The sequence below is a fragment of the Cotesia glomerata genome, linkage group LG6 (genome assembly GCF_020080835.1).
Source record: "Cotesia glomerata isolate CgM1 linkage group LG6, MPM_Cglom_v2.3, whole genome shotgun sequence".
NCBI lineage: Eukaryota > Metazoa > Arthropoda > Insecta > Hymenoptera > Braconidae > Cotesia > Cotesia glomerata.
In genome coordinates this window covers 2,754,086-2,779,085 of record NC_058163.1, presented here as the reverse complement: position 1 = coordinate 2,779,085, position 25,000 = coordinate 2,754,086, and the positions used below count along the sequence as shown (strand labels likewise).

The window sequence follows — 25,000 nt, the reverse complement described above, 5'->3', positions numbered from 1 at the left end:
ATGTCTCAAGTAATGTTTTTACTAACCAATTTCATTTTTTAAAATGATAATCAGTGATATTTACTAATTAATTTTAAATAATTAAATAGAGTATCTGGATACACTAATTATTAACAGGATAAAAAACTGATTGATCTAATTATTGACATACCTTAGCCCCAATTATTGACACCTATACTGCGCATGCCTAGAATCATCTGCTTATTCTTATTTATCGAAACTTATTATTAAGTAATCAATATTATTAAAGTATATTAATAATAATTTCCATATAAATGATTAATTACTTTTAAAAATATAAAAATTAATTTAAAAATAATTTATTGAATCAGAAGAGTTCAAACTCTTACAGTAAATTTTTTAGGTTAAAGTAAAAAAAAAGGCGTTATAGCGCTGTCGAATGGCTGTCAATATGAGATTCAACTTAAAAATTATCTAGTTATTGACACTCATTACTTAAATATTATAAAGAAAACAATTAATTTCGATTATTCAATTTTATAAATTTTTCATATATATGAAAATACATATTTCATATTTCATACATATGTTAATTAAAAAAAAAAATCATGTAATTAGATAAAGAAATTAATTTAAACTCGGCATTTAAAAAAAATGCTTTTATAACCAAAGTTATTAAGAAAATAAACGTTCGTAAGGTTTGATCTGGTGCTTTTATTATTTTTTTGCCCTCCGGGCGGAAAATGGCAACTTTCGTCCCGCTGTGCTAAACAAAGTTGCCGCTTTCCGCCTTCGTCGGAGAAAAAAATAGTATACACTCTACGGGAAGTAAATAAGAAAGCCTCAGATCACATGTTTGTTGACCTCGGCTTCGCCTCGGACAACAATTACATGTGATCTGAGACATTTCTTACTTTAGGGGAGAAGGGGGTCAAATGAACCACGGGGCAATTGAACCACTCGACTTAAAAAATCGAAAAAATTGAAAAAACGCTTCATGCTCTTAGAATTAGATTCTAATATGTTAAACTCGGATATGATCAAAATTTGAAATCATTGCGATCGATAAATTTTGAAAAATTGAGATTTTCTTATTTTTAGGCATGCAAACTTTCTTTTCGGCTGGTGACAAATTGTTTAATAATATTTAAATTTTTGAATTAATTGATAAAATTTGAATTATAGTAGTTGTATATACTTATATTTTATAATCCTCAACTTTGTTTATAGTGATAGAATGGTTTATTTATTTATTATTTACTATTAATTGTTTTAAAATTATACGGGGTCAATTGAACCAGCAGTCCCGGGGACGATTGAACCATACGGAGAAGCATGGGACATGCGCGCGCATCTTGACTCGACGTGAAAAATACTCAGGGAAATAACCTAACAATTTGATAAACTCAATTTGTAATTAAAATTATTTTTAAATCGATTTTTAATTTATTAAATATAATATATGTGTATTAAAAATGTGCAACAGTAATATTAGAAAGTAACAATTAATATGTTATTTATTAAAAGTTCGGGTTTGAGTTATAAATGTCATTGGTTCAATTGACCCCGAGCAGTGGTTCAATTGCCCCCGAGCGGGGTCAATTGAACCATTCGACGCGTTTGGATAAATTAATAATTTTTAAAAATTCACGTTGTTTATTAACTAATTTATGTATTGATAATGATAGTAGACTTAATAAACTATCATTCCAAGAAAAAAAAATTTATTATTTAGTTTTAATTCGAATAGTAAAAAATTACTAAACTTTTTTTGGTTCAATTGACCCCCTTCTCCCCTACTTCCCTAGGTGTGTAATATACTATTTAATAATTAATATTTAATATTTTGAACTGACAGTAATTTTTTTCAATTTTTTTAATTAATTAGAATTTAATAAAAATTTATATGATATCTATTCTTATTACAGATAATTAAATATATTTAAAAATAATTTAAGGTGTCAATATTTAGACTCCTGTCAATAATTGGGGCTTTTGTCTTATCGATTTTGTTGACTGAAAAAAAAAAATTACCATAAAAAAACATATACGTAGGTAAAGTACTTTATTTTCTTAGTATTTATTGTCTTTTTAAAATAAAACAAAACAAAAATAAATCTACGAGTGAATGTTTTTTTTAGCACAATAAATATTGTCCAGTTATTTTTTTGACCTATTCTTAACAACAAAACTTAAATACTTTACCTTGTTCTTACTTACTGAATAATGTGTGTGTAATACTAAATGTACTGTGTTATAGCGTTCACGATATCAATTAGGCAAGCACTTGAGTTTGTGTGTAAACGTGTTAATTACTTTGATGTATTTTATAAAATTAAGTCGATTTATATCTGAACATACATAACGCAATAATTATTGTGATAACAAGGAATATTTAATGTAAAGCACGTAGTTCCGCGACTAGTCGCACTAAGTGAGCAGTGGCGCGGCGATAGCACGGATTTATTTTAAATTTATTTTTTTTATACTATTTTTTTTTTAATTGAAGCTGAGGGTACCTGGGTAAGCTATGGCTGCGGCACTGTATTCTATCCTTGTTATTTTTTTTATTTTGTAGTTTAGTCTAAGGACCGGTAGTTTTTTGAGAATTTTGAGATCAGAGGGTTAAAGCCAATGAATAGATAATATTTTTGGGATAAAAAAAAATTTAAATAGCTGTTAGTCAATTTGAGTACGTTGGCGAAGAACAAAAGTCGCTTAAGATACATTAAGAAAGAATTGGGTTCGATTCTCGAAGATTTTTTTTTTTTTTTTTTTTCCAAGTAAAAATTGTTAAAAATAATTGTTAATTTTTTAATTTAATTTTATTAGACAGAAAAGAATTTTTTAAGGATTAATTTATTGAAATTTCTTTAAATAAATTAATAAAAAAATAAAAAATAATTTTTTTACGACTAAAATTAATCTTAAAATAAAAAATTAATGACTAAAAAATTAAACAAGATGGCGATTATAATTCCTATCTTGAAATGGCCGTTCAAACTAAATACCCGCGAAATTTGAAAATTTAAAGCAAATTTTGGCAATGAAAAGCTACCGGTCCAGTAAAAACATTAAATATAAAACAAAAAGTGATTAAGTAATAATGACTTTCCAGAGTATTATTTTTATTTCTTAATTTATTATTGAATTTAGTTTATTTTACCCGTCACCATTGATAGTGCGAAGCTTGACCGTGTAAATTGAAAAATAAAATGAATCATGGCAATAAAATAAAAATAGAAATAAATAAAAGTCTAAAGTTTATCAATACCTACCAGGTGACATTTTTCCCGGAAGACTGATATTGTGAGATAGTAGAAAAATCCACGGAAGGACTAAATAAAGATAAAAAACCCAGATAGTGAAAATCACAGCTCCCGTGGGGGCGCTGTGCGACTTTTCCAGTCCACTGGGAGTCTTTTTAATAAATGAATGAGTTTTGAATTTTTTATTTTTTCCTTTGTAATACTATATTGTAATTTTAGTCGTTACTGTTTGAACTATTTTTAACACTCTATGAAAAGTATATAAAGTTTATTCTTTAAAATAGAACTTAATAAAATTTTTTTAACACTCTAAAAAAAAAAGGAACTACTAGATTTCTTGCAAAGAATTTTAAATAGCAATTTTTTCTTACATCTATTAGAATTTTATGTCTTATATGCAAAAAAAAAATTGTTACACGCAAAAACATATTTTGTTGGGACAAAATAAGACAAGTTGTGGTAATAAATGAATATGTTAGCATAGAGATAACAAATCATATGATATGATAAAAAACTCTAGGTTATAACAAGTAATTTATATGTCATAAAAACAAAACAGTTTTGTTATAGCAGAATATTGTTGTTATTTCAACAAAATATTTTAGTTTAATGGACAAATCGATTTGTTTAAATAACAAGATTGTTATGTCAGGATAACAAAAAGTTTTGTTGGTGGTTCAACATAAACCAGTCAGTTGGTATAACAAATGTTGTTGAAATAGCTAAATTATTTTTGACAAATAAATAATAATTTTGTTAGCTAAATTTTCAAAAAAACATTTTTCCAAGACAGTAACTAGATTTTCGAGCTCGAAGTTGTATTTTGAGCTTCAAGAGCTACAAACTTTGCATTAGAAAAATTTTTGAGCGTTTTGAACTTTAATATAACAGGAAATTTCAGGGATAACCTCTAGAGTGAATCATATCCAGGATTTTTAAATTGTTACAATAATAAACAAAATTGTAAATTGTAACTTTAATGACAATTTTAAAGAAAAGCTTCTCAGAATTTTACAACTGTTTTTGCCAACAAAATCATTTTGTTACAGCTACAAAATTATTTTGTTACAAAAAAATGACCAGAGTAACGGTAGCTAAATTATTTTCGAGAAATAACTAATAATTTTGTTAGCTAAATTTTCAAAAAAACATTTTTTCAAGACAGTAACTAGATTTTCGAGCTCGAAGTTGTATTTTGAGCTTCAAGAGCTACAAACTTTGCAATAGAAAAATTTTTGAGCGTTTTGAACTTTGATATATGTGAAAGTTGCAGGGTAAATTTTAGAGTGAACCATATCTAGGATTTTAAATTGTTACAATAATAAACAAAATTGTAAATTGTAACTTTAATGACAATTTTAGAGAAAAGCTTCTCAGAATTCTACAACCATTTTTGCCAACAAAATCATTTTGTTACAACAACAAAATTATTTTGTTACAACAAAATGACTAGAGTAATGGTAGCTAAATTATTTTCGACAAATAACTAATAATTTTGCTAGCTAAATTAAAAAAAAAAACATTTTTCCAAGACAGTAACTAGATTTTCGAGCTCGAAGTTGTATTTTGAACTTCGAGAGCTACAAACTTTGCAATAGAAAAATTTTTGAGCGTTATGAACTTTAATATAACTGAAAGTTCCAGGGATAGCCTTTAGAGTGAACCATATCCAGAATTTTTAAATTGTTACAATAATAAACAAAATTGTAAATTGTAACTTTAATGACAATTTTAGAGAAAAGTTTCTCAGAATTCTACAACTATTTTTGCCAACAAAATCACTTTGTTACAGCAACAAAATTATTTTGTTACAACAAAATGACCAGAGTAACGGTAGCTAAATTATTTTCGACAAATAACTAATAATTTTGCAAGCTAAATTTTCAAAAAAACATTTTTCCAAGACAGTAACTAGATTATTTTAAATATGTTCAAAAACTTCTTTAAAATTTATCATAGCCGATTATTTCCTTTTTTTTCCTCATACTACTTAAACTATCAGCTCAAGCTGAAAACACTCAAGAATAATATCACGTATATAGCTACAATAATAGCGTTATAGTGTTCTATTATATTATAGTGTAGTATAAACTCAACTTATCTCATTGTCCTCCATTTTATACAAACAGTTTAGTTAGAAGTAGTGTTATGTGAAATAGCCGGAAAAGGTCATGGGAAAATCGTCCATTATTGCCCAGATTACAAGGATGGACTATCTCGATTCCTTATTGTAATAGTCTCGTTACAAAGCCCATTTTAATTTATTTTATTTTATAAAATAAAATAACATTGCAAAAAATAACTCTTTATTAACTTAATAAAGTAGTCTCTGGAAAGTCGATACTTTTTGACGATAAATAAAATTTTTAAAAATTGCTCGTTAGATTATAGACGACTGCACCGATTAGAAGATTTTTTTATTTTTATTTATAGTTTCATTTCGATAATTGTCAATTTTTTTTGACGATTTATACTGACTTATATTGGGTTGCTTTTATCCAAAGATCCAGAGAACACGGAAGCTGCGGACTTGCAGCGGAAGCTCGAGATGCTGAACAATACGATGGACCAAGAGGCGAGAGCTGAACAGGCCAGGAGACAAATTCTCTACAATATAGGACACTGTAAGTGTGCTCGATTATTTTTTTTAGAAAACTCAGCAATTCTGCAATTACTAAATTTATTTTAGAAACTTTAACAATAATTATTATAACTCTTGAGAGCTTTAAAGAGATTTTTCTTTAAATTCGAGAGAAAAATTAGTGGACTGTATTATAATCCAGAGCGCTTTGACATTTATTATTAGCAATATTTTCTAAAGTTTATTAAAGTAAAATCTATCGGTAAAATAAAAAAATATTTAATTACCTCACACGGAATAGAATTATTATCGGACATATTATCAATGGAATATTATTATTAATTTTGTAGGTTTTATATTTTGGAAAAGATTTTAGTTCTATAAGATTGAATGTTTAATTAATTTTTGAGATTTAATTTATTTTTTAAGGTTAGTTCACTTGAAAATATATATAGAATAATTGCTAATAGTGAAAAAAAATAACGAATTTCATTAAAGTACATTTTTAAAAATAATATTCAACTAATTGGATAAAATTTAATTAGAAGGATAATTGTATAAAAGTGTTGTTAGAATTAACTGTAATTGAGCAACAATTATTAATCTTATCAATTTTTCACGTTTATTATTTTTAACCTTAGCAGTAAAAATTAATGGTACTTTTCAATATTTTTTTTCATAGTATTTGTGAATAATTATTCAAAAAATTGAAATAAGATTATAAATTGCGGAATATCTTACTATTATTGATAAAGAAAATTTCTTTCAAGAAAAAGCATCAAAGTTTTAGTTGCTCAAAAATTTTTTCAATTAAATTACCAAAAAAAAATTAATTTTAATTACAATCTAACATTTTTGCTTCTAAATTTGCGGCAAAAGGTCCTTTTAACCGCCAGGTTATGGGTCTAGTTTCTTAAAAAACCAAATTGTCAAAATTTTAACCTTTGCAGTAAAAATTAATGGTACTTTTCAATATTTTTTTTTCATAGTATTTGTGAATAATTATTCAAAAAATTGAAATAAGATTACAAATTGCGGAATATCTTACTACTATATAATTATAAAAAAAATTTCATTCATGAAAAAGCACCAAAGTTTTAATTTCTCAAAAACCTTTTCAATTAAATTAACAAAAAAATGTCAATTTTAATTACAATCTGACATTTTTCCTTCTAAATTCGCGGTAAAAAGTCCTTTAAACTGTCAGGTTATGGGCCCAGTTTCTTAAAAAATCAGATTGTCAGAATTTGAACCTTTGCAGTAAAAATTAATGATACTTTTCAATATTTTTTTTAAAATACGATTTGTTAAATTTTAATAAATATTTGTCAACAGTTAACAAATATTTACTAACAGTTAATAAGTAATTTATTAAGTACAATTTATTAACTGTTAATAAATATTTATTAATAGTTAATGAATATTTGTTAACTGTTAACAAATATTTATTTAAAATAAAAAGCAAAAATAGCAATTTTCTTTTGGCACTTTTTATAACCCTCGCTGGAATACATGATAATAATTAAATTCACTAAATAAATTAACCTTTTTAACATTTAAAAATATAAAAGATAATTATGAGCTGTGATAGAATTTGGTATTTTACAATAAACGTTATTATAATGTAATATAATTAATGCAAATAATTTATAAAGATGATTTTTGTTTATAAGCAATCTTCAAATATGACATTGCAAGCGAAACAAATTCACTCAACAAAATATTTATTAACTGTTAATAAATATTTGTTAACTATTAATAAATACTTATTAACTTAATAAATGTACTTTCCTCCCAAATAAATATTTATTGAATGTTAAAAAATATTTATAAACTAAAAATTTTCCCTTCTAAATTCCTTTTAACGCCAGGTTATGGGCCCCGTTTTCTTAAAAAATAAATTTCAATCCCAAAAACTAACTCTAAAATTTCTCTAGCGGGTTACTCCGAAGATTCCGACTACACATCGGACCTGAACTACCCAGTGGGTGGACAAGGTGCGAACAGTTCAGCCTCCCAGTTCCGAACAGCCGCTAATCAACTGGCAACTCCCCAGCGTTCTCTGGAAACCTCCAGGGAGAACAGCTACGAGCGCGATGATCACCAGGTACTAAATCCTTGATCCTATTAATAGAAGGACCAAAATAACATATCTAACATAAATTTATTTCTAGATTCCCGCAACGGTAGGCGGAAGGTTAACCGCGAGTTACCCCAGCTATGGAACGGGAAGTCGCGGACATAGTCCTAGGTACGACGAGCCTTATCCTGGAGACAATATACCCCAGCGGTATATTACGCCGCAGAGTGGAGAGTCTTCCGAGCCTCTTTCGTACAATAGCAGACCCCGCGGTTACAAAGAGTACAGGTAAAAGCTTTTATTTATCAACACCTAAATCCTACCGAGGGAATTTAATTCTCTGAAGAGTTTCGAGATAATATATATAGATAAATATATAATATAAATACACTTACATACATTTGTCGCGCAGATAATACTCAACATTTTTTTTCTTATGTTAAAAAATTTTTTTTTAATTATTTTACTACTGTTTTTCTTATTATTATTAGTATTATTATTGTTATTAGCTGGACTTTTCCAGTATTTTCTTCTTTACTTATTTTTCATGTTTTAACAGACGACGGAAGCACACGTGGGATTATGAGGACAGGTACGATCGAGTGTTTTTGTGTTTTTTTATTTTTTTTGTCACTTTTCATTAAAAAATAACACTTATCTTTTTATCCATTTAAGTTTTTTTTTTTTTTTTTTTTTTTATATTTGAGGAGTAAGAATTTTTTTTTGATACTTCAACACAGTTTTGGAGTTATTTTAACGATTCTAAAAATTTGAGTTAAACTTCTTAAGGGTTCCGATAGGTGGCGAAATGTTCTTAAAAATTTTCGCATGCTGTTTGACATTCAAATAAATAAATATCTTATAAAAACTATGATATAAAATTAGTGTGATATTTAAGCTTTTGGAGTTTTACAAACTCACCCGAGTTGAAATTTAAGTCGTAAATTGAACGTTTTGAATGTTTAAAACGTCAGTTTAACGTATGGACGTAAAAAATATAGATTCAACATTTCCAAAAAAAAATAAATTCAAAGATACTCCAAGTACCACTGATTCTTAATTAAACACTAGCTAGTCTTCTTAAGCAGCCATATACCTTGGAAAAAAAAATATTTTGGAAACCATTCTACAAGTAAAAAATTCAGACTGGATATTTTTATCGAACGAATGATAAAATTACAATCAAAAACTTCAAATTTTCCTTAAAAAAATTGAAAAAACATTTTTTATCGTACTTCTGTTTAAAAGCGTAGTTGTCTGAATAGTTTTGATATTACTTATTTTTACTCCTTATCGGTTTGATTTACGCTCATAATATGTTGAATACGTTCAACTGAAGTTTTTAACGTTCAAATAAAGATTTTAATATCCAATACGTTGAACTTACGTTTTCAACGTCTAATACGCTAAACTTACGATTGAACGTTCAATACATTGAATCTATGATTTAAATTTTAACTCGGGCAAGTAACTCAAATTCATTCTTATAAAAAAAAAAAAATTGTGAGCCGTCACGGGACGCCTGGCAGATGTGAAACATCGAAATTATTTTGTACAAGTAATAGGCACAAAAGTACAGATTATGACAGTAACTAAATATGGCATGATAAAAAAATTAGGAAAACGGTTGACCCTGAAGGCCATCCCTGCAACTTCCCGCTAGTTCCATACCGGGACGCTTAAAATTGCACTTAGGCCGTTTGTGAGCTCTTCGAGCTCAAAAATACAATTTATGTGTTGTTTTGAGCTCTCCGAGCTCAGAGAGATAGATTTTCCATGCATTTGAGCTCTTTGAGTTCAACAGTCTGATATAAGTTTGATGAAACACTATTTTTTGAATTTTGAAATCGCAATAACTTTTGAATGAATGAACCGATTTCCACGCGGTTGGTGGCATTCAATGCAGTTTTTTTAAGCCTCATGAAGAATTTTAAAGTTTGAAATGATTGAACAAGGAATTTCGGAGTAATTCCAAAAAAACACTTTTTTCGTTTTTTTTTCCTGCACGATATCTCTTGAACAAATCAACTGATTTTGACCGGATTAGCGGCGATCGACGTGGTTTTCCGAGATTAAGAGCTAATTAGTTTTTGGAGTTGATCGATAAAGCCGTTTAAAAGTTATTAAAAAAAAACAACTTAAAAAATATTTTTTTTCACAGTTCTTTTGAGATTTCTCAAAATCTATCAGTCTGAATCGGTCGAAATTGCATTCAAAATCTAAGTTTGCCCAATTCACTTCCTGAATTATCGCTATCAGACATATTTGTTCGTTAAAAAAATTATTTTTTACGTAAAACTCAGGTTACTCTCACATATGTAATGTAGTAAATCCACTCTTATAATTTAGATGAAAAATATGAAAATATATCATGTAAGCAAACTATTTGTAACGTGATTGGTCAAATATATCATAAGCATGAAAATATATGCAAACTCTATAGTCAGGGGCGCGCTTGCGCGCGCCAATTTAAATTTTAGTAACACTATATATATTATAGGTATGCGAGCTCAGTGTGGCGAGAGATTGCGCACAGTCACTTGCGCATGACATCGCGTCGCCATGTCTAACACGCTATTACCTATAGAATACGTATAGTATATATATTCCATCATAATATAGCGTGGCGAAGCGTCACCACGGCCTGTATCGCCACGCCAACAATCAGGTTTACCCTCCGCCTATAGATGTTTCACATAAAAAATAAATAATAAACTTCAAAATTGATAGTTACATGAGACAATAAAAACTTGAGTCTTTATTTTAAAAATTCTTGTTTAACTCTATAAAAAAAATTTTTATATGATTTTTTTGTATCTTCAATATTTTAGCCAAAATTAGCATTTTATACTTTTGAAAGCTACGGATAAATTCTATAAATTCATTTTTTGACTTTAAATTGAAATTTTGAAGAAAGGATGAGAGATAGGGCAACATTGAAAAAGAACTTTTTTGTAAAAAATTAAATTCTCTATAAAAAAATATCTTATATACACAGTAAAAAATTTTTCGGCATTTGTAGAGTGTTAAAATTTGTGTGTAGAATATTACACTCTAGTGTTTATAATTTAACATTCTCATGCATTGATTTAAAAATTCCACATTCTAGTGTGCTAAATTCTACACACTTGAGTGTAATATTTTACACACCAATTTTTACACTTTACATAATGACGAAAAATTTTTTTCTATGTAGTTTTATTTTTATTTTTAATACTTTAGCCAAAATTAGCACTTGAAACTTTTGAAAATTACGGATAAATTCTATAACTTCATTTTTTGACTTTGAATTCAAATTTTGGAGAAAGGATGAGAGATATAAGGCAAAATATCTTCAATATTTAACCCAGAATTTTGAATTTGAACTTCATAACTTAAAAAATTATATTTTTATTTATTGTGTGAAATTTTAACTAAAAATATTTCACGAAAAAAAATTCTGCTCTCAAAATTGACTTTATTTTAAATAATACAACATAAATTATCAAAAAAAAATTTATTCATCAGTTGTTTGATCTTATCGCTAAAAAAAAACGACCCTTATCATAACATCTGTAAATAAATTATCACCACGAGTGTAAATAAACACGATGAACATCACAACATACATAAATCCATCATTAAACAATTAACTTATCTCCCGGCTATACATGAAAGTAATAACCTGTTTAATTACAGTCAAGACGGGTGGTACAGCGAGGGGTACGATTACCAGGGGACGAGGATCGACGACACCAGGGTATTCAGCGACACCGAGTCATATTATCCCAGTACTACTAGTTCAAGTCGACGCGGTAATTACACTTAAATAAAAATTAACTTGATTCGAGAAAAAAAATTAACAAAATAATATTTTTTAAGAAAAATTCTTTAACTCAAAATTTTTTTTTTGACTTAAATAAATTTTATTTTATTAAAAAATTTTGTCTTCATTAAAAATAATCAAATTTTTCAAAAATATTTTTTTTGGTTGAATTTTTTTTTTAAACCAAAAAAATTTTTTTTTGTATTTAATTTGCAAAAAATAAAAATAAAAATTTTTTTTTCAGCAAGTAAATATTTATAAATAAAATTTTACTTGCAAAAATTCAGAAAAAATTCTAATACAATTTTTTTTTGTAACTTTCTTAAGAATAATTTATTCACTGATAAAAATAATAAAAATTGCCAATTTAAGTTTTATTTAATTGCAAATTAACTTAATATGAATATAATTCCCATAATAACTACAATTAATGTTATGATTTTGTAATTAATGGGTTTTTTTAATCTTGTAGGCCCGCATAGAAAACCTTCGTTAGAAAGGCAAAACACCTTGTACGACGAACAGCATTACAATACCGACGGATATGGCTATAATGACACCAGGATATCGAAAATGAGCGCCGTTTATCCAGAATGTCAGACAGATATTATTCATAATGATTATTCTGACTCACGATATATTTATCAGGATGAAAGGTGAATTTTTTTTGGTATTAAAACACTTTATAAGAAAATTACGGCTGCCCGATTTCGAAACACTTTAAGATTTTTAAAAATTTTTCTTATTCAAAAAAAAGTTTACCCGCCAAATTAATAAAATATTTGATTTATGAATAGAAAATAGTTAAATATTAATATTTTAAGGAAAAAATACTTGAAATTAAGGTCTCAAAGTTATAAAAAGTGCAGCAATACTTAAAAAAATTAGGTATAAAAATTTTGCAGTTACTGTTTTTTAAAATTGGATAGCCGATTAGTGTAAGCTATTAAATTGAATTGTAAGCAATTAGAAAACTTTTTTTTATTTTTATTTAGCGTAAAGTTTTTATTTTATAAATACAATACCACCCGCCACAAAGAAGTAATTATTTTACCACTTTCTACTTAAGACTACGTTCAACAATTGAATTCGTAAAGCTAATATAACCCAGTTTTATATAAGAATTTAATTTCACATTTATTACCAATTTTATTCCATGCTATTTCCTTCAATTAAATTAAATTCAATTAACTGCTTGCGGAAATTATTGTCTATAAACTAGAAGCAATCGTATTTTTGTTCACAACTGAAACTTAGCAGTAATTCAATAATAAGTAATTGAAACATAACATAAAATTTGTTACTTCTTTATTTTATAAATTTACTTTTGTATTTTGCATTATATTATAAATATAAATAATGTAAAAAAAATACAATTAGAAAGAAAAATGATCGCTGAACTTATCAAAATTTTTTTTTAATCGATTTGTTGCTAATCTTACATAAAAAAGTGGTTTTAATGGGTTATAATGTAGATTTTCAAATTTTTATGGAGGGACAAACACGATAACTTTTGAAAAAATAAATTTTTCAACTCAATTTATTTTTTAATCTCTTCATCATCCTAATAGGAAGTTAAGGATTGAAAATTGCAGCTTAATATTGTTTTGTTTAATTATAATTAATTTTTGTTCGGCTGGCGGAAAAATTTTCTGCCCTTTAAGCCATTTAGAAAAATTTATTTGTAAATAGAGCTTTAAGACAGCTGATACTATACTCAATTGTGTTCTTTGACTGACCGAAGGTTAGTCTTTAATTGGTCCTTTTTTATGATTCACATCGGAACGAAAGAGGGCGTTCAATTCGTATGAAAACAAATACTATCTGTGGGAAAATTTAAACAAGCTTTAAAATTGAATTGTAAATAAAATTTCTTGTAATTTATTTGTTATTAACTTATTAAAATTATTTTTTAAATTCATTCTTATACTTTAGAGTTGATAGTTACTATTTTTCCATGAAAAAGTGGTTTTGATGGATTATTGTGTAGATTTTCAAATTTTTATGGTGGGACAAACACGACAACTTTTGAAAAAATAAATTTTTCAACTCAATTTATTTTTTAATCTCTTCATCTGCCTAATAGGAAGTTAAGAATTGAAAATTGCAGCTTAATATTGTTTTGTTTAATTATAATTAATTTTTGTTCGGCTAGCAGAGAAATTTTCTATCCTTTAAGCCATATAGAAAAATTTATTTGTAAATAGAGCTTTAAGACAGCTGATACTATACTCAATTGTGTTCTTTGACTGACCGAAGGTTAGTCTTTAATTGATCCTTTTTTATGATTCACATCGGAACGAAAGAGGGCGTTCAATTCGTATGAAAACAAATTCTATCCGCGGGAAAATTTAAACAAGCTTTAAAATTGAACTTTAAATAAAATTCCTTGTAATTAACTTATTAAAATTATTTTTTAAATTTATCTTTGTAGTATCCAGTAAATAATTATCTTTTTATCGTCATTTGATATTAATTTATAAAAAAATTCTTTTATTGCTAAGAATATAACAAAAAATTGCTGTTTAAAGGTACGGCCAAGACGATGAAGACCGTCAATGGGACAGTGGAGGAAAATGGTACCTAGGACCAAGCATTTACTACGAAAACAAACGAAACCGTAAAAGCTTACCCCAGAGACCAGCGTCGAGTATCGGGATCCATCGACCTAATTATCGGCCCACCGTTACCCGGCAACGTAGTTACGAATCCGAAGAACTTGACTACAGGTAACCTCAAAATTCAATTTTATCCCAACTAATCATCATTATAATTATTAACAATAAAAAACTTTCAGCTCCCGACGGAAGAAAACACCTCGCGCCCTCTCTCGACAAGAAGGAGCGATAACCGGGAAAAAACTGCCTCCGACTCCTTCAAAACCGAGCAACGTTCTTCTGAACCGCAAGCCTTTGTCCCTTCCCGCGACTCCGGGCCGGCAATTGCCGCGCACCCGAACGCCCTCTGAGGAGAGCTACTACAAGCAAGAGTACAACGAGGACTACAACTACGCCTACCGCAGCTCTCAGGACAACCTGGAGCAGGAAAGTTTCGAGTTCCAGCCCCTCCAGGACAATCAGTTCGTACCCGACTATCAGAACCAGTACCCTCAGAATAATTACGACTACGAATCAGTCGGAAAAGATTATCCAGGTTACGGAACTTACGAGGACGGTTATCAAAACACATATCCTAAGGTTAACAATCAATATCAGTCCGCGGTCATTGACAATTATCAAGGTTATGACAGTAAGAGTAACTTTAAAGACTATCAAGATAGTCTTCAGGATAATCTTAAACAAGATTATAGTCAAGCTAATGGTCAAGATTATAAACAACAAGATTTAGTTAAAGGTTATAATCAGCCAGATTATAAAAAAGATTATAATCAGCAAGATTATAAACAAGCTTATAATCAACAAGATTTTAACCAGCAAGATTATAAACAAGGTTATGACCAGCAAGATTATAAACAAGATTATAATCAGCAAGATTATAAACAAGATTCTTCTACAGGTTATGGGCCACAAAATTCTTATGATCAAGAATCGCTTAAAGATTATAATCAACAAAATACATCAAAAGATTATAATCAGAAAGAAGTTTATAAGCAAGATTATAATCAGAAGGATGTTTATAAACAAGATTATAACCAACAGGATGTTTATAAAAAAGATTATAACCAGCAAGAAGTTTATAAACAAGATTATAACCAACAAGAAGTTTATAAACAAGATTACAACCAACAGGATGTTTATAAACAAGATTATAATCAAGAATCACTTACAGATTATGATAAACAAGATGTTTATCAGCAAGATTATAATCAGCAAGATTACAAACAAGATTATAATCAGCAAGATTATAAACAAGATTATAATCAGCAAGATTACAAGCAAGATTATAAACAAGATTATAATCAGCAAGATTACAAACAAGATTATAATCAACAAGATTATAATCAAGAAATTTCTACAGGTTATGGTCCTCAAGATTCTTATAATCAAAAACCAGTTGAAGATTATAACCAACAAAATGGTTATAGCCAAGATTATACCCAAGATTTATCAAAAGGTTATAGTCACGAGGAACCTTACAAAGAAGAAACTTTACAAGATTACAAACAAGATTCATTCCAAGATTCTTATACAGATTCTTTCAAAGATTTCAAGCAAGATTCATACACAGATTCTTACAAGCAAGATTCGTACAAACAAGATTCATTTTCAGAATCTTACACCGAGGAGACTTATAATCTAGCAAAAGACGACAATAATCAGGTTGATCTGAACAATTACAAAAATGTGCCAGTAAGTAATTACAATAATAGCATAGTTACAACCTCGAGTGTGACTATTGACTACATCAACCAGCAGCAACATGACAATAATAAATACCCGGTTGCTTCTGAGTATTATCAACCTGACCAACAAATCCCGGTGGGTAAAGAAGAGTTACCCCAAGAGGTAACTTACTCCGACGGCTACGACTATAACAGCCAAGGGTACTACGACTACTACGACGACAAGCAGAAGCTCCCGGAGCCTACTACCAAGAGTCAGGTCAACGGTTACAAGGACAAAGATTACTTCTATGAAGAAAACAAGGGCCAATTGGTCCAGCAAGCTTCCTTGGAGCTCCAGGATGATGAGTTGAAGGATTCCTTCGACGCGGCGATGAATTCCGTGAACGGACTCCTGGAGCGCAAGAGCTTCGAGTACTCCACGGCTGGAGAACTAAGTCCAGCTTCGACTTTAGTGGACTCCAGCTCAGGCCACGCGGAAACTGTTACCACTACTGCGGTGATGCATGTCAATGGCAAGAGGCTGGTCAGAACTGAGTCATACGTCGAGGAGCCGATGGAAGACGAGTACCCTGCTGAGCTGCATAGGAAAGACTCCCAGCTTTCGCACCAGAGTCAAGCTAGCCAGAGAAGTATCCAGAAGCCCAAGTTGACTCGTGAGGACTCTTATGCTGAGTTTGAAGCTCGGGAACGGAGAGATAGCTATCAGGCTAGTAGGGATGACTCTTATGGGTCCATTGAGGAGCAGGACAGCTTCAAGGAACCCTTGTCCAGGACTGGGTCTTACAAGAGGGAATTCAGCAGGGGAAATTCGGTCTATGGGCAGAATTTTACTACTCCTCAACCGATCTCCAGGGCGGAAAGCTATCAGAGGGGGTACTTCAAGGATCAGAAGAGCATTGATGACAGCAATATCGTTCTGGGGAGTGCTATGAATGGAGAGTACAAAATGAGGGATGAAACTCTTGAAAGGTAAGAATGCCCAGTCAGCAATATATATCTTCCCTAGAAAAAATCATCAAGCTTTCACTCGATTTAAACCAGTAACTGGCCAGCGACATCGAGTAAGAACTACACTGAGAAAAAAAGTACTACTCTTGAGAAAATTTTCTTGTCACAAATCGACCACTTTTGAACCCGACCCCTTTAGATTTAGCTGAAACTTTTCTATTCTTTTCTACCCTTTGAAAGACATTTTTGAGAATTTTTTCAAATTTTTTTATCCAACCCAAAAAAGTTATGAATTTTTCAAAAAAATGGCTTTTTATTTTCAAATAGCCATAAATTTTTTAGACATTGACTTTGGCTACCTTTTTTTAAAAAAAATTTTTGTTTTTGAATAAACTTTTCGAAAAAATACACAAAAAAAATTAAATATGATCAATTTTATAAAATAATCAGTTTTTATTTTAGCGAAATCGTTATTTTTTCAAAGTTTGTCACTTTTTTTTTTATTTTTTTTTTTTTTTTAAAAACTTCAATCAATTTGACAACTATTCCCTCTCATAACGGACAGGGCTGATTTTTTTTTATTTAATTGAAGAAAAAATTGTCAAATTTTCTAAAATAAAAAAAATTTTTTTTTTCAATTAAATAAAATCATTTCTTGATAATTTTCAAGAATTCATTTTCTTGTTTTAAGAATTGATCGAATTATTTTTTGTTTAATTCAAGTGAATCTATTCGTTTTTTAATCTATCAAAATTAATGTCAATATTTTATTATCATGATAGATATTGATATTCATTTGTCAAAAAACCAAAATTTATTTTAAATGATTCTTGAGCCAAGAAATTTTTTTCTGGACAAAAATTTTTTTTTTCTCAGTGTAGAAACCGCGTCAGCTACAAGTCGTAAACATCGGTATACGAATTAATGTTTATTTATTTATCGTTTTTTTATCAATCGTTAATTTACGTTGGATTTAATTGTTAATTTTTTTAAACCAATCTTTTCATATTTGTGATAATTGAACTGAGAATTTTTTTAACCTCCAAATTTTCAATTCAAAATTGCTGTTTTATTAGATCTCTTGTAAAACTGGCCAGTTACTTAACAAAAACTCGATATTATACTGGCCAGTTTCTGGTTAAAGTCTAGTTACTGGCCAAAAACTCGATTTCATTTTTACTGGGTTATGATTCTTTGAGAGGTTATATGAGTCAGGTTTTTTAACTTCCCGCTAAGAATATTGAAAATTTTCAAAAATCCTAGCAATCTGGAAAAAAAAGATTATTATTTTAGAGTAATGCCGCTGGTGTACTAACTAAAAAAAAGTTGAAAAAAAAAATTATTTTCAAAAAATGATAACAACCTTAAAAAAACAATGAATTTTTGTACCACTTTTTTTGAGTTTTCCGAATTTTTAAAAAATGGTAAATATTTAAATTTTGAGATGAGGATAGTTCATGCGATAGAGAAGTTTATAACGAAGACTTAGACCAAATTTCAAGTAATTCGGTTCAGTGGAACTTGAGAAATTCTGGGTATCGTTTTAAAAAAGATAGTTTCAAGAAAAACGTGTTTAAAGTTTTGCGTCAAGTTTCTCGCAGTCTAATTCCGGCTGGGCTGGTTTGGATGCCACGTTAGCAAAACAACCATTTCTCCGAAAATACATTGAATTTTTTAAAATCCTCAAGACATATTTTTAAAGGGTTAAGCTTATTTAAAAATATGAAAAAAAAAATCAATTTTTTCCAGTTTCTAGACCGGTACATCCCCTTAAAAAATTTTAATTATTCAAAACTTCAATTTAAATGACTCCAAACTTCGCCAAAAAATTCAAAGAACCAAAATTCTAAAAAACCCAAAATTATCCAAATTTATTACAACCTAAATTTTTTCCCCTTAATTGACTATCTTTCATTTTATAATACTTTTTACCAATTTTATAAAATTTGACCGTCGTTTGAAACTATTTTTAGATAAATTTCATGCAAATTTCTCTATTTTATTCGTTTTTATGATAAAATTGACTTAGAAATTGCTATAATAATTCTTCTTTAGGAATCATATTAGTCTGATCTATGTTTCCATAAGCTGTCGATATTTCAGCGATAAATAAAAAGAATACTGAAGAATAATAATAAATATTAAAAAATATAAAAGAATATTAAAAAATATTATAGAATATTAATGAATTTTAATGAATATTAAAAATCTTCTCTGATAATTTCAGATACGAAAAAGGTGAAGAAGCCTTAACTCGTGGTTCAAGAGAAAATTCTCTGGTCGAGCCCTACAAAGTTACACCACCACTGTCCAGATCAACAAGTCCTCGAAGTAATTTTCTAACCTCTTCAATAACTTTCTAACCTCTAACCCTAAACTGAAGACTCAAAAGCTCACTTGACTGATCTTTTCAGCTGAGGGTGTCACGAAGCAGGCATCGCCCGATGACAGCGTGCAGATGGACACTCCGCCGCGGAGTCCCCCGGAACCACCAGCTGATGAAGTTCTGCTGGACCTAGTGGGGGCGCCACCTGTGCCGACGCAACTGAAAGAGCGCCCAAAGATGACTCCCAGGGAGCGCTGGCTCTGGGCTTGCAATAAAATCTCAATGCAGCTGAATGTAAGTTCTTTTTTTGTTTGGAAATTTTTTTATTTATTTTATTGTAGCTTACGTTGACATTGACGAGCCCGCATCGCGACGGCCTTCAGTCAATGAAATCCCGACTAGAGTAGAGTAAAAAATAAATATATACATACACGTAACGGTGTAATTTAATTCTAGGCATTCATGTTTGTTCTAATCGATTAAAGTCTATTCAATGGCCTTTATTTTTATTACGACCTTACTCAGGGCCACTCGGTCGTAGACCGGCCGTTGAACTTAAATTTGTTTTTTTTTTATTTAGCGGTAATTTTTATTTTTAAAAAATTAATCAAATATAAATTGAATTTTTAAATCAAACAATACAAAAATGAGTATCTGCTAGAGACTACAAGAATAAATTTAAAAAATAATTTTAATAAGTTAATTACAAGGAATTTTATTTTAGATTCAATTTTAAAGCTTGTTTAAATTTTCCCGCGGATAATATTTGTTTTCACACGAATTGAACGCCCTCTTTCTTTCTGATGCGAATCATAAAAAAGGACCAATTAAAGACTGACCTTCGGTCAGTCAAAGAACACAATTGCGTATAGTATCAGCTGTCTCAAAGCTCTATTTACAAATACATTTTTCTATATGGCTTAAAGGACAGAAAATTTCTCCGCCAGCTAAACAAAAATTAATTATAATTAAACAAAACATTATTAAGCTACGATTTTTAATCCTTAACTTCTTATTAGGCAGATAGAGAGATTAAAAAATAAATTGAGTTGAAAAATTTATTTTTTCAAAAGTTATCGTGTTTGTCCCTCCATAAAAATTTGAAAATCTAGACTCTAAGCCATTAAAACCACTTTTTTTATAGAAAAATGGCAATTTTTTATTCTAAACTATTAGAATAAATTGAAAAAATAATTTTAATAAGTTAATAACAAATCAATTGCAAGAAATTTTATTTAAAATTCAATTTTTAAGCTTGTTTAAATTTTCCCGCGGATAGTATTTGTTTTCAAACGAATTGAACGCCCTCTTTCGTTCCAATGTGAATCATAAAAAAGGACCAATTAAAGACTGACCTTCGGTCAGTCAAAGAACACATTTCCGTATAGTATCCGTTGTCTTAAAGCTCTATTTACAAATAAATTTTTCTATATAGCTTAAAGGACAGAAAATTTCTCCGTCAGCCGAACAAAAATTAATTATAATAAAACAAAACAATATTAAGCTGCAATTTTTAATCCTTAACTTCTTATAAGGCAGATGAGGAGATTAAAAAATAAATTGAATTGAAAAATTTATTTTTTCAAAAGTCATCGTGTTTGTCCCTCCATAAGAATTTGAAAAAAGGCCATTCAGCAGCCGAAATGGAAGTAGATTTCATAATGAATAGAAAAAAAAACTACTAGGATAGTATACAAACAAACAAAAAAAAAAAAACAAAAAAAAAACTAAAACGGCTGCAACAGTAAAACTGTTTCATTAAACGAACTCTAAAAGGAGTAATATTGAGGGTATTACCACTTCTGAAGTGGTAATACGGTAGTGAAATTCACGGTAGTGAAAATTGAAGCTTATTAAAAGAGCTTTACGATGCATTTAACCGAATTTTAATATCTTGTCTAGTTCAGTATATACCAAGTTGAAGTAGTACAAACATCAATTTTTACGATTTTCAAAATTTCAAAATCCTATCATTTCCAAGTTACTCGCCCGATTAAGTTCATCTTCGAACTTAACCTTGGTCTTGATCGATAGATAAAACATATTGAGTTTGAGAAGAATCGGTTATAAATTGAAAACGTTATCGTGCTGACAAGCCGCGTTATATCGTATAAATATATATACATATATATATATATATATATATATATATATATATATATATATATATATATATATATATATATATATATGCATAAATACATACATACATAAACTTTTGAACTATATACATTTTCTGACTCAGCTCGACAAACTGAGTCAGAAAATGACTAAATTATTTAAAAGTTGCGCCATGAGGACGGCTGCAATAGTTAGATTTTTATGAAATCTACTAAAAATCTACACTACAAGCCATAAAACCACTTTTTTATGTGAAAATAGCAATTGTTTACTCTAAACTATAAGAATGAATTAAAAAAATAATTTCAATAAGTTCATAACAAATCAATTGCAAGAAATTTTATTTAAAATTCAATTTTTAAGCTTGTTTAAATTTTCCCGCGGATAGTATTTGTTTTCATACGAATTGTACGTCCTCTTTCGTTCCGATGTGAATCATAAAAAAGAACCAATTAAAAACTGACCTTTGGTCAGTCAAAGAACACGAGTATAGTATCAGCTGTCTTAAAGCTTTACTGATAATTAAACAAAACAATATTAAGCTTCAATTTTCAATCCTTAACTTACCATTAGGTAGATAAAGAGATTAAAAAATAAATTAAGTTGAAAAATTCATTTTTTCAAAAGTTATCATGCTTGTCCTTCTATAGAAATTTGAAAAATCTACATTATAAGCCATTATAACTACTTTTTTATGGAAAAATAGTAATTAATTAATTAAAAAAAAATTAGGAAAACGGTTGACCCTAAAGGCAGGCCATCCCTGCAACTTCCCGCTCATTGCATACTTAAGCGCACAAACCTACACTTATTAAGTTTTTGAGCTCTTCGAGCTCAAAACTATAATTTTCGTATCATTTTGAGCTCTCCGAGCTCAAAAATCTGCTAGAAGTTGAATGAAACACTATTTTTCAAATTTTTAAACCGCAATAACTTTTGAATAAATGAACCGATTTTTACGCGGTTAGCGGCATTCTACGCAGTTTTTTAAGCCTAATAAAGAATTTCTAAGTTTCAATTGGTCAAACTAGAAATTTCGGAGTAACTCCGAAAAAACACTTTTTTCGGTTTTCTTTTGTTTACGATATCTCTCGAACGAATCAACCGATTTTGACCGGATTGGCGGCGATCGACGTGGTTTTTCAAGGTTGAGAGCTGATTAGTTTTTAGAATCGATCGGTAAAGCCGTTTAAAATTTATCCCAAAAAAACCACTTCTGAAAAAATTTTTTTTGAGATCTCTCCAAATTTCTCAAAATCTATCAGTCCGAATCGATTCAAATTCACAGGAAATCTAAGTTTGGCGAAGCCCTTTCGAATGGCACCAACCGCGATGAAATCGGTTCAACCGTTCAAAAGTTATAAGAGGTTTACATACTTACACACACACACACACACACACACACACACACACACACACACACACACACACACACACACACACACACACACACTATTAATAAGTATTGCGGCTGGTCTCGAAAATGCTCTAGCTCCAAGCTGCATAATTAAGAAATGACGGTGTATCTTGTGAACTATTGACACCTTTAAAGATATAAGCTCATCCCGATGTTACACGCACTAATACCTTTCATTTAAGTACCCACATCATTTTTTCATATATTTATATATATTATATATATATGTATAAATGAAAAATATATCAAAAAGCCATTTTTTACAAGTCGGTAACATCTTGAATCAATGTTATCGCCTATCTTGAACCAAGACAAAAATTCTTGAAATAAATATATCTATATCTAGTTTCAAGAGTTCAAGTTTTGAAGAAAAAAAGTTTCTTGAATCAAGATTGTTATTCTATCAGTGTACAAACTCAATCCGCAAATTCGCGACTTATGGCTCGCGGGTAATCATTACATAATGTTTGTATGAGTTGTTTGAGGGCGGAAAAATGACAGTTGGATTAGCGATAGCTAACACGAAAGTTCCATTAACGCGAACTTGTCAGCCAAGTGGATATCGCACTCGATCGTGTGTGAAACATCCTCAATTTCTCCGGAGCGGTGCTCCAGAATGTAGACTCCATCCAACCCTTCGTCCCCCCTCTAACAGAGCTCCATTTTCGACACCTGACTCTCACAGCAGTCGCGAGTGTCACACCCGGAAGAATATTGCTGGTGAAAAACGATCCGACATTGTCACATTTAATACAGACATGTGATTTTACAGGAAATCGTTAAACTTCAGACCAGAAAATACGGAAACGATAAAAGGAAATATTTCCTCTTTTCTTATTCAGAATTGCTGCGTTTTCAAAAAATATAAATTTTCAGTAATTAATTTCAGAAATAAAAACATTTTTCAGTGTCTCAGTTACAGCTTTCTTGTTTTAAGAGAAAAATATCTGAGCGGAACAATAAACAAAAATAAAGTATTTCAATAATGGGAAACTAAGACTGTAGAACAATTGTATTTTATTGGCGGTTTTATTTTTATTTTTTTTGACGATAACGGCATTCGTGAGTTCTTCCAACTGTATCTTTTAACTTTTTTAACGACGCTTTGCATTTTAAGTACTTTAAGCTCGGTTATTTTTTTACTCGGTTAATTACTATTTTAAGCAGGACTGAGATAACCTATTAAATTCGTTCCTACAATCATAAATTATCAATTCTATAACATTAATTATTAAAAAATTAATTGAAAAATTCGTTTGTGATTAATATTTCATTGTTCTAAAATTAATTACTTGCAAAAATAACTTTATAATTTATGCAAGTTATTAAAATGCTTGTTAATTTTTTGACGTCCATCAATATAGTGCCCATGGTTGAATAAAATTATAAGTTTTAAAAAACTCATGACTAACGAATCTATTTTCAGCAACGTTTCGAATATTAATTCTTTTTTTGTTTCTATAAATTTGCACTGGATACTTTTGAACAATATTTCATCAGTATTCATGAATTTATGAGCATCAATGAATAAATAGTTGAGAAAACTCCCGACAGAGGGCGAAAAATCGCTAAATGCGCTTCTAGCAGGAGAGTTAACTGCTAAGGGCGGAGTTTTAATGAATATTATGTGATTCACATCGAGTTTATTAGTAATAGTTTTATTTGGATTAAGATCAAGCACTGAAATCAATTTTGCTATTAAATGTTACGATACTTGTTGTAGAAATATTTTCGAAAGTCAAAAGTAAATGAAAAACTTGACAGGAATTAGTTTTTTACGCGCGAATTCTCTGACATATACATTCTTCGAGTTGAATTTTAATTTAATTACAATCATAGTATATAAAAATGAAATTATAGCTCAGAGAATTCAACTTTTTGATACTCGTCTCTGAAATATTCTTCGTTCCTTACATTTCGGATTTAGTTTCGTCCTTTAGCTTTTCAGAACATCGCACAAGGTTTTATTAGCTTCAAAAGTTCTTCTGGTTCGACAGTTTCAGAAGATTGTCTTGTGAATAAATGTATCAGCTTTTTCTCTAGATATATACTATCGATAAATTTCGCTTGTTCCTCCTTTAGTTAACGTTCATTTTATCGAAAAATTTTTAATAAAATTTTAGTTGTTGATTTATATAAATCTAAGCCAAAGCTCGTGATAACATCATATTAATAAGTTTATGACT

At 29.3% G+C, this 25,000-nt stretch overlaps 1 protein-coding gene across 1 annotated transcript in view; it reads left to right on the top strand.

Annotated features, from left to right (window-relative positions):
* The window catches only part of LOC123267222, a 69,326-nt gene extending 45,748 nt beyond the window's left edge, over nt 1-23,578 (top strand). The window contains exons 8-18 of the mRNA XM_044731775.1: nt 5,735-5,854; nt 7,749-7,918; nt 7,986-8,179; nt 8,451-8,483; nt 11,570-11,685; nt 12,169-12,352; nt 14,228-14,425; nt 14,494-16,971; nt 19,178-19,281; nt 19,365-19,585; nt 23,300-23,578. Of these exons, the coding sequence (XP_044587710.1) occupies nt 5,735-5,854; nt 7,749-7,918; nt 7,986-8,179; nt 8,451-8,483; nt 11,570-11,685; nt 12,169-12,352; nt 14,228-14,425; nt 14,494-16,971; nt 19,178-19,281; nt 19,365-19,585; nt 23,300-23,578 (4,097 nt within the window). The remainder of the gene's footprint in view (nt 1-5,734; nt 5,855-7,748; nt 7,919-7,985; nt 8,180-8,450; nt 8,484-11,569; nt 11,686-12,168; nt 12,353-14,227; nt 14,426-14,493; nt 16,972-19,177; nt 19,282-19,364; nt 19,586-23,299) is intronic.
* The last annotated feature ends 1,422 nt before the right edge of the window (nt 23,579-25,000 follow it).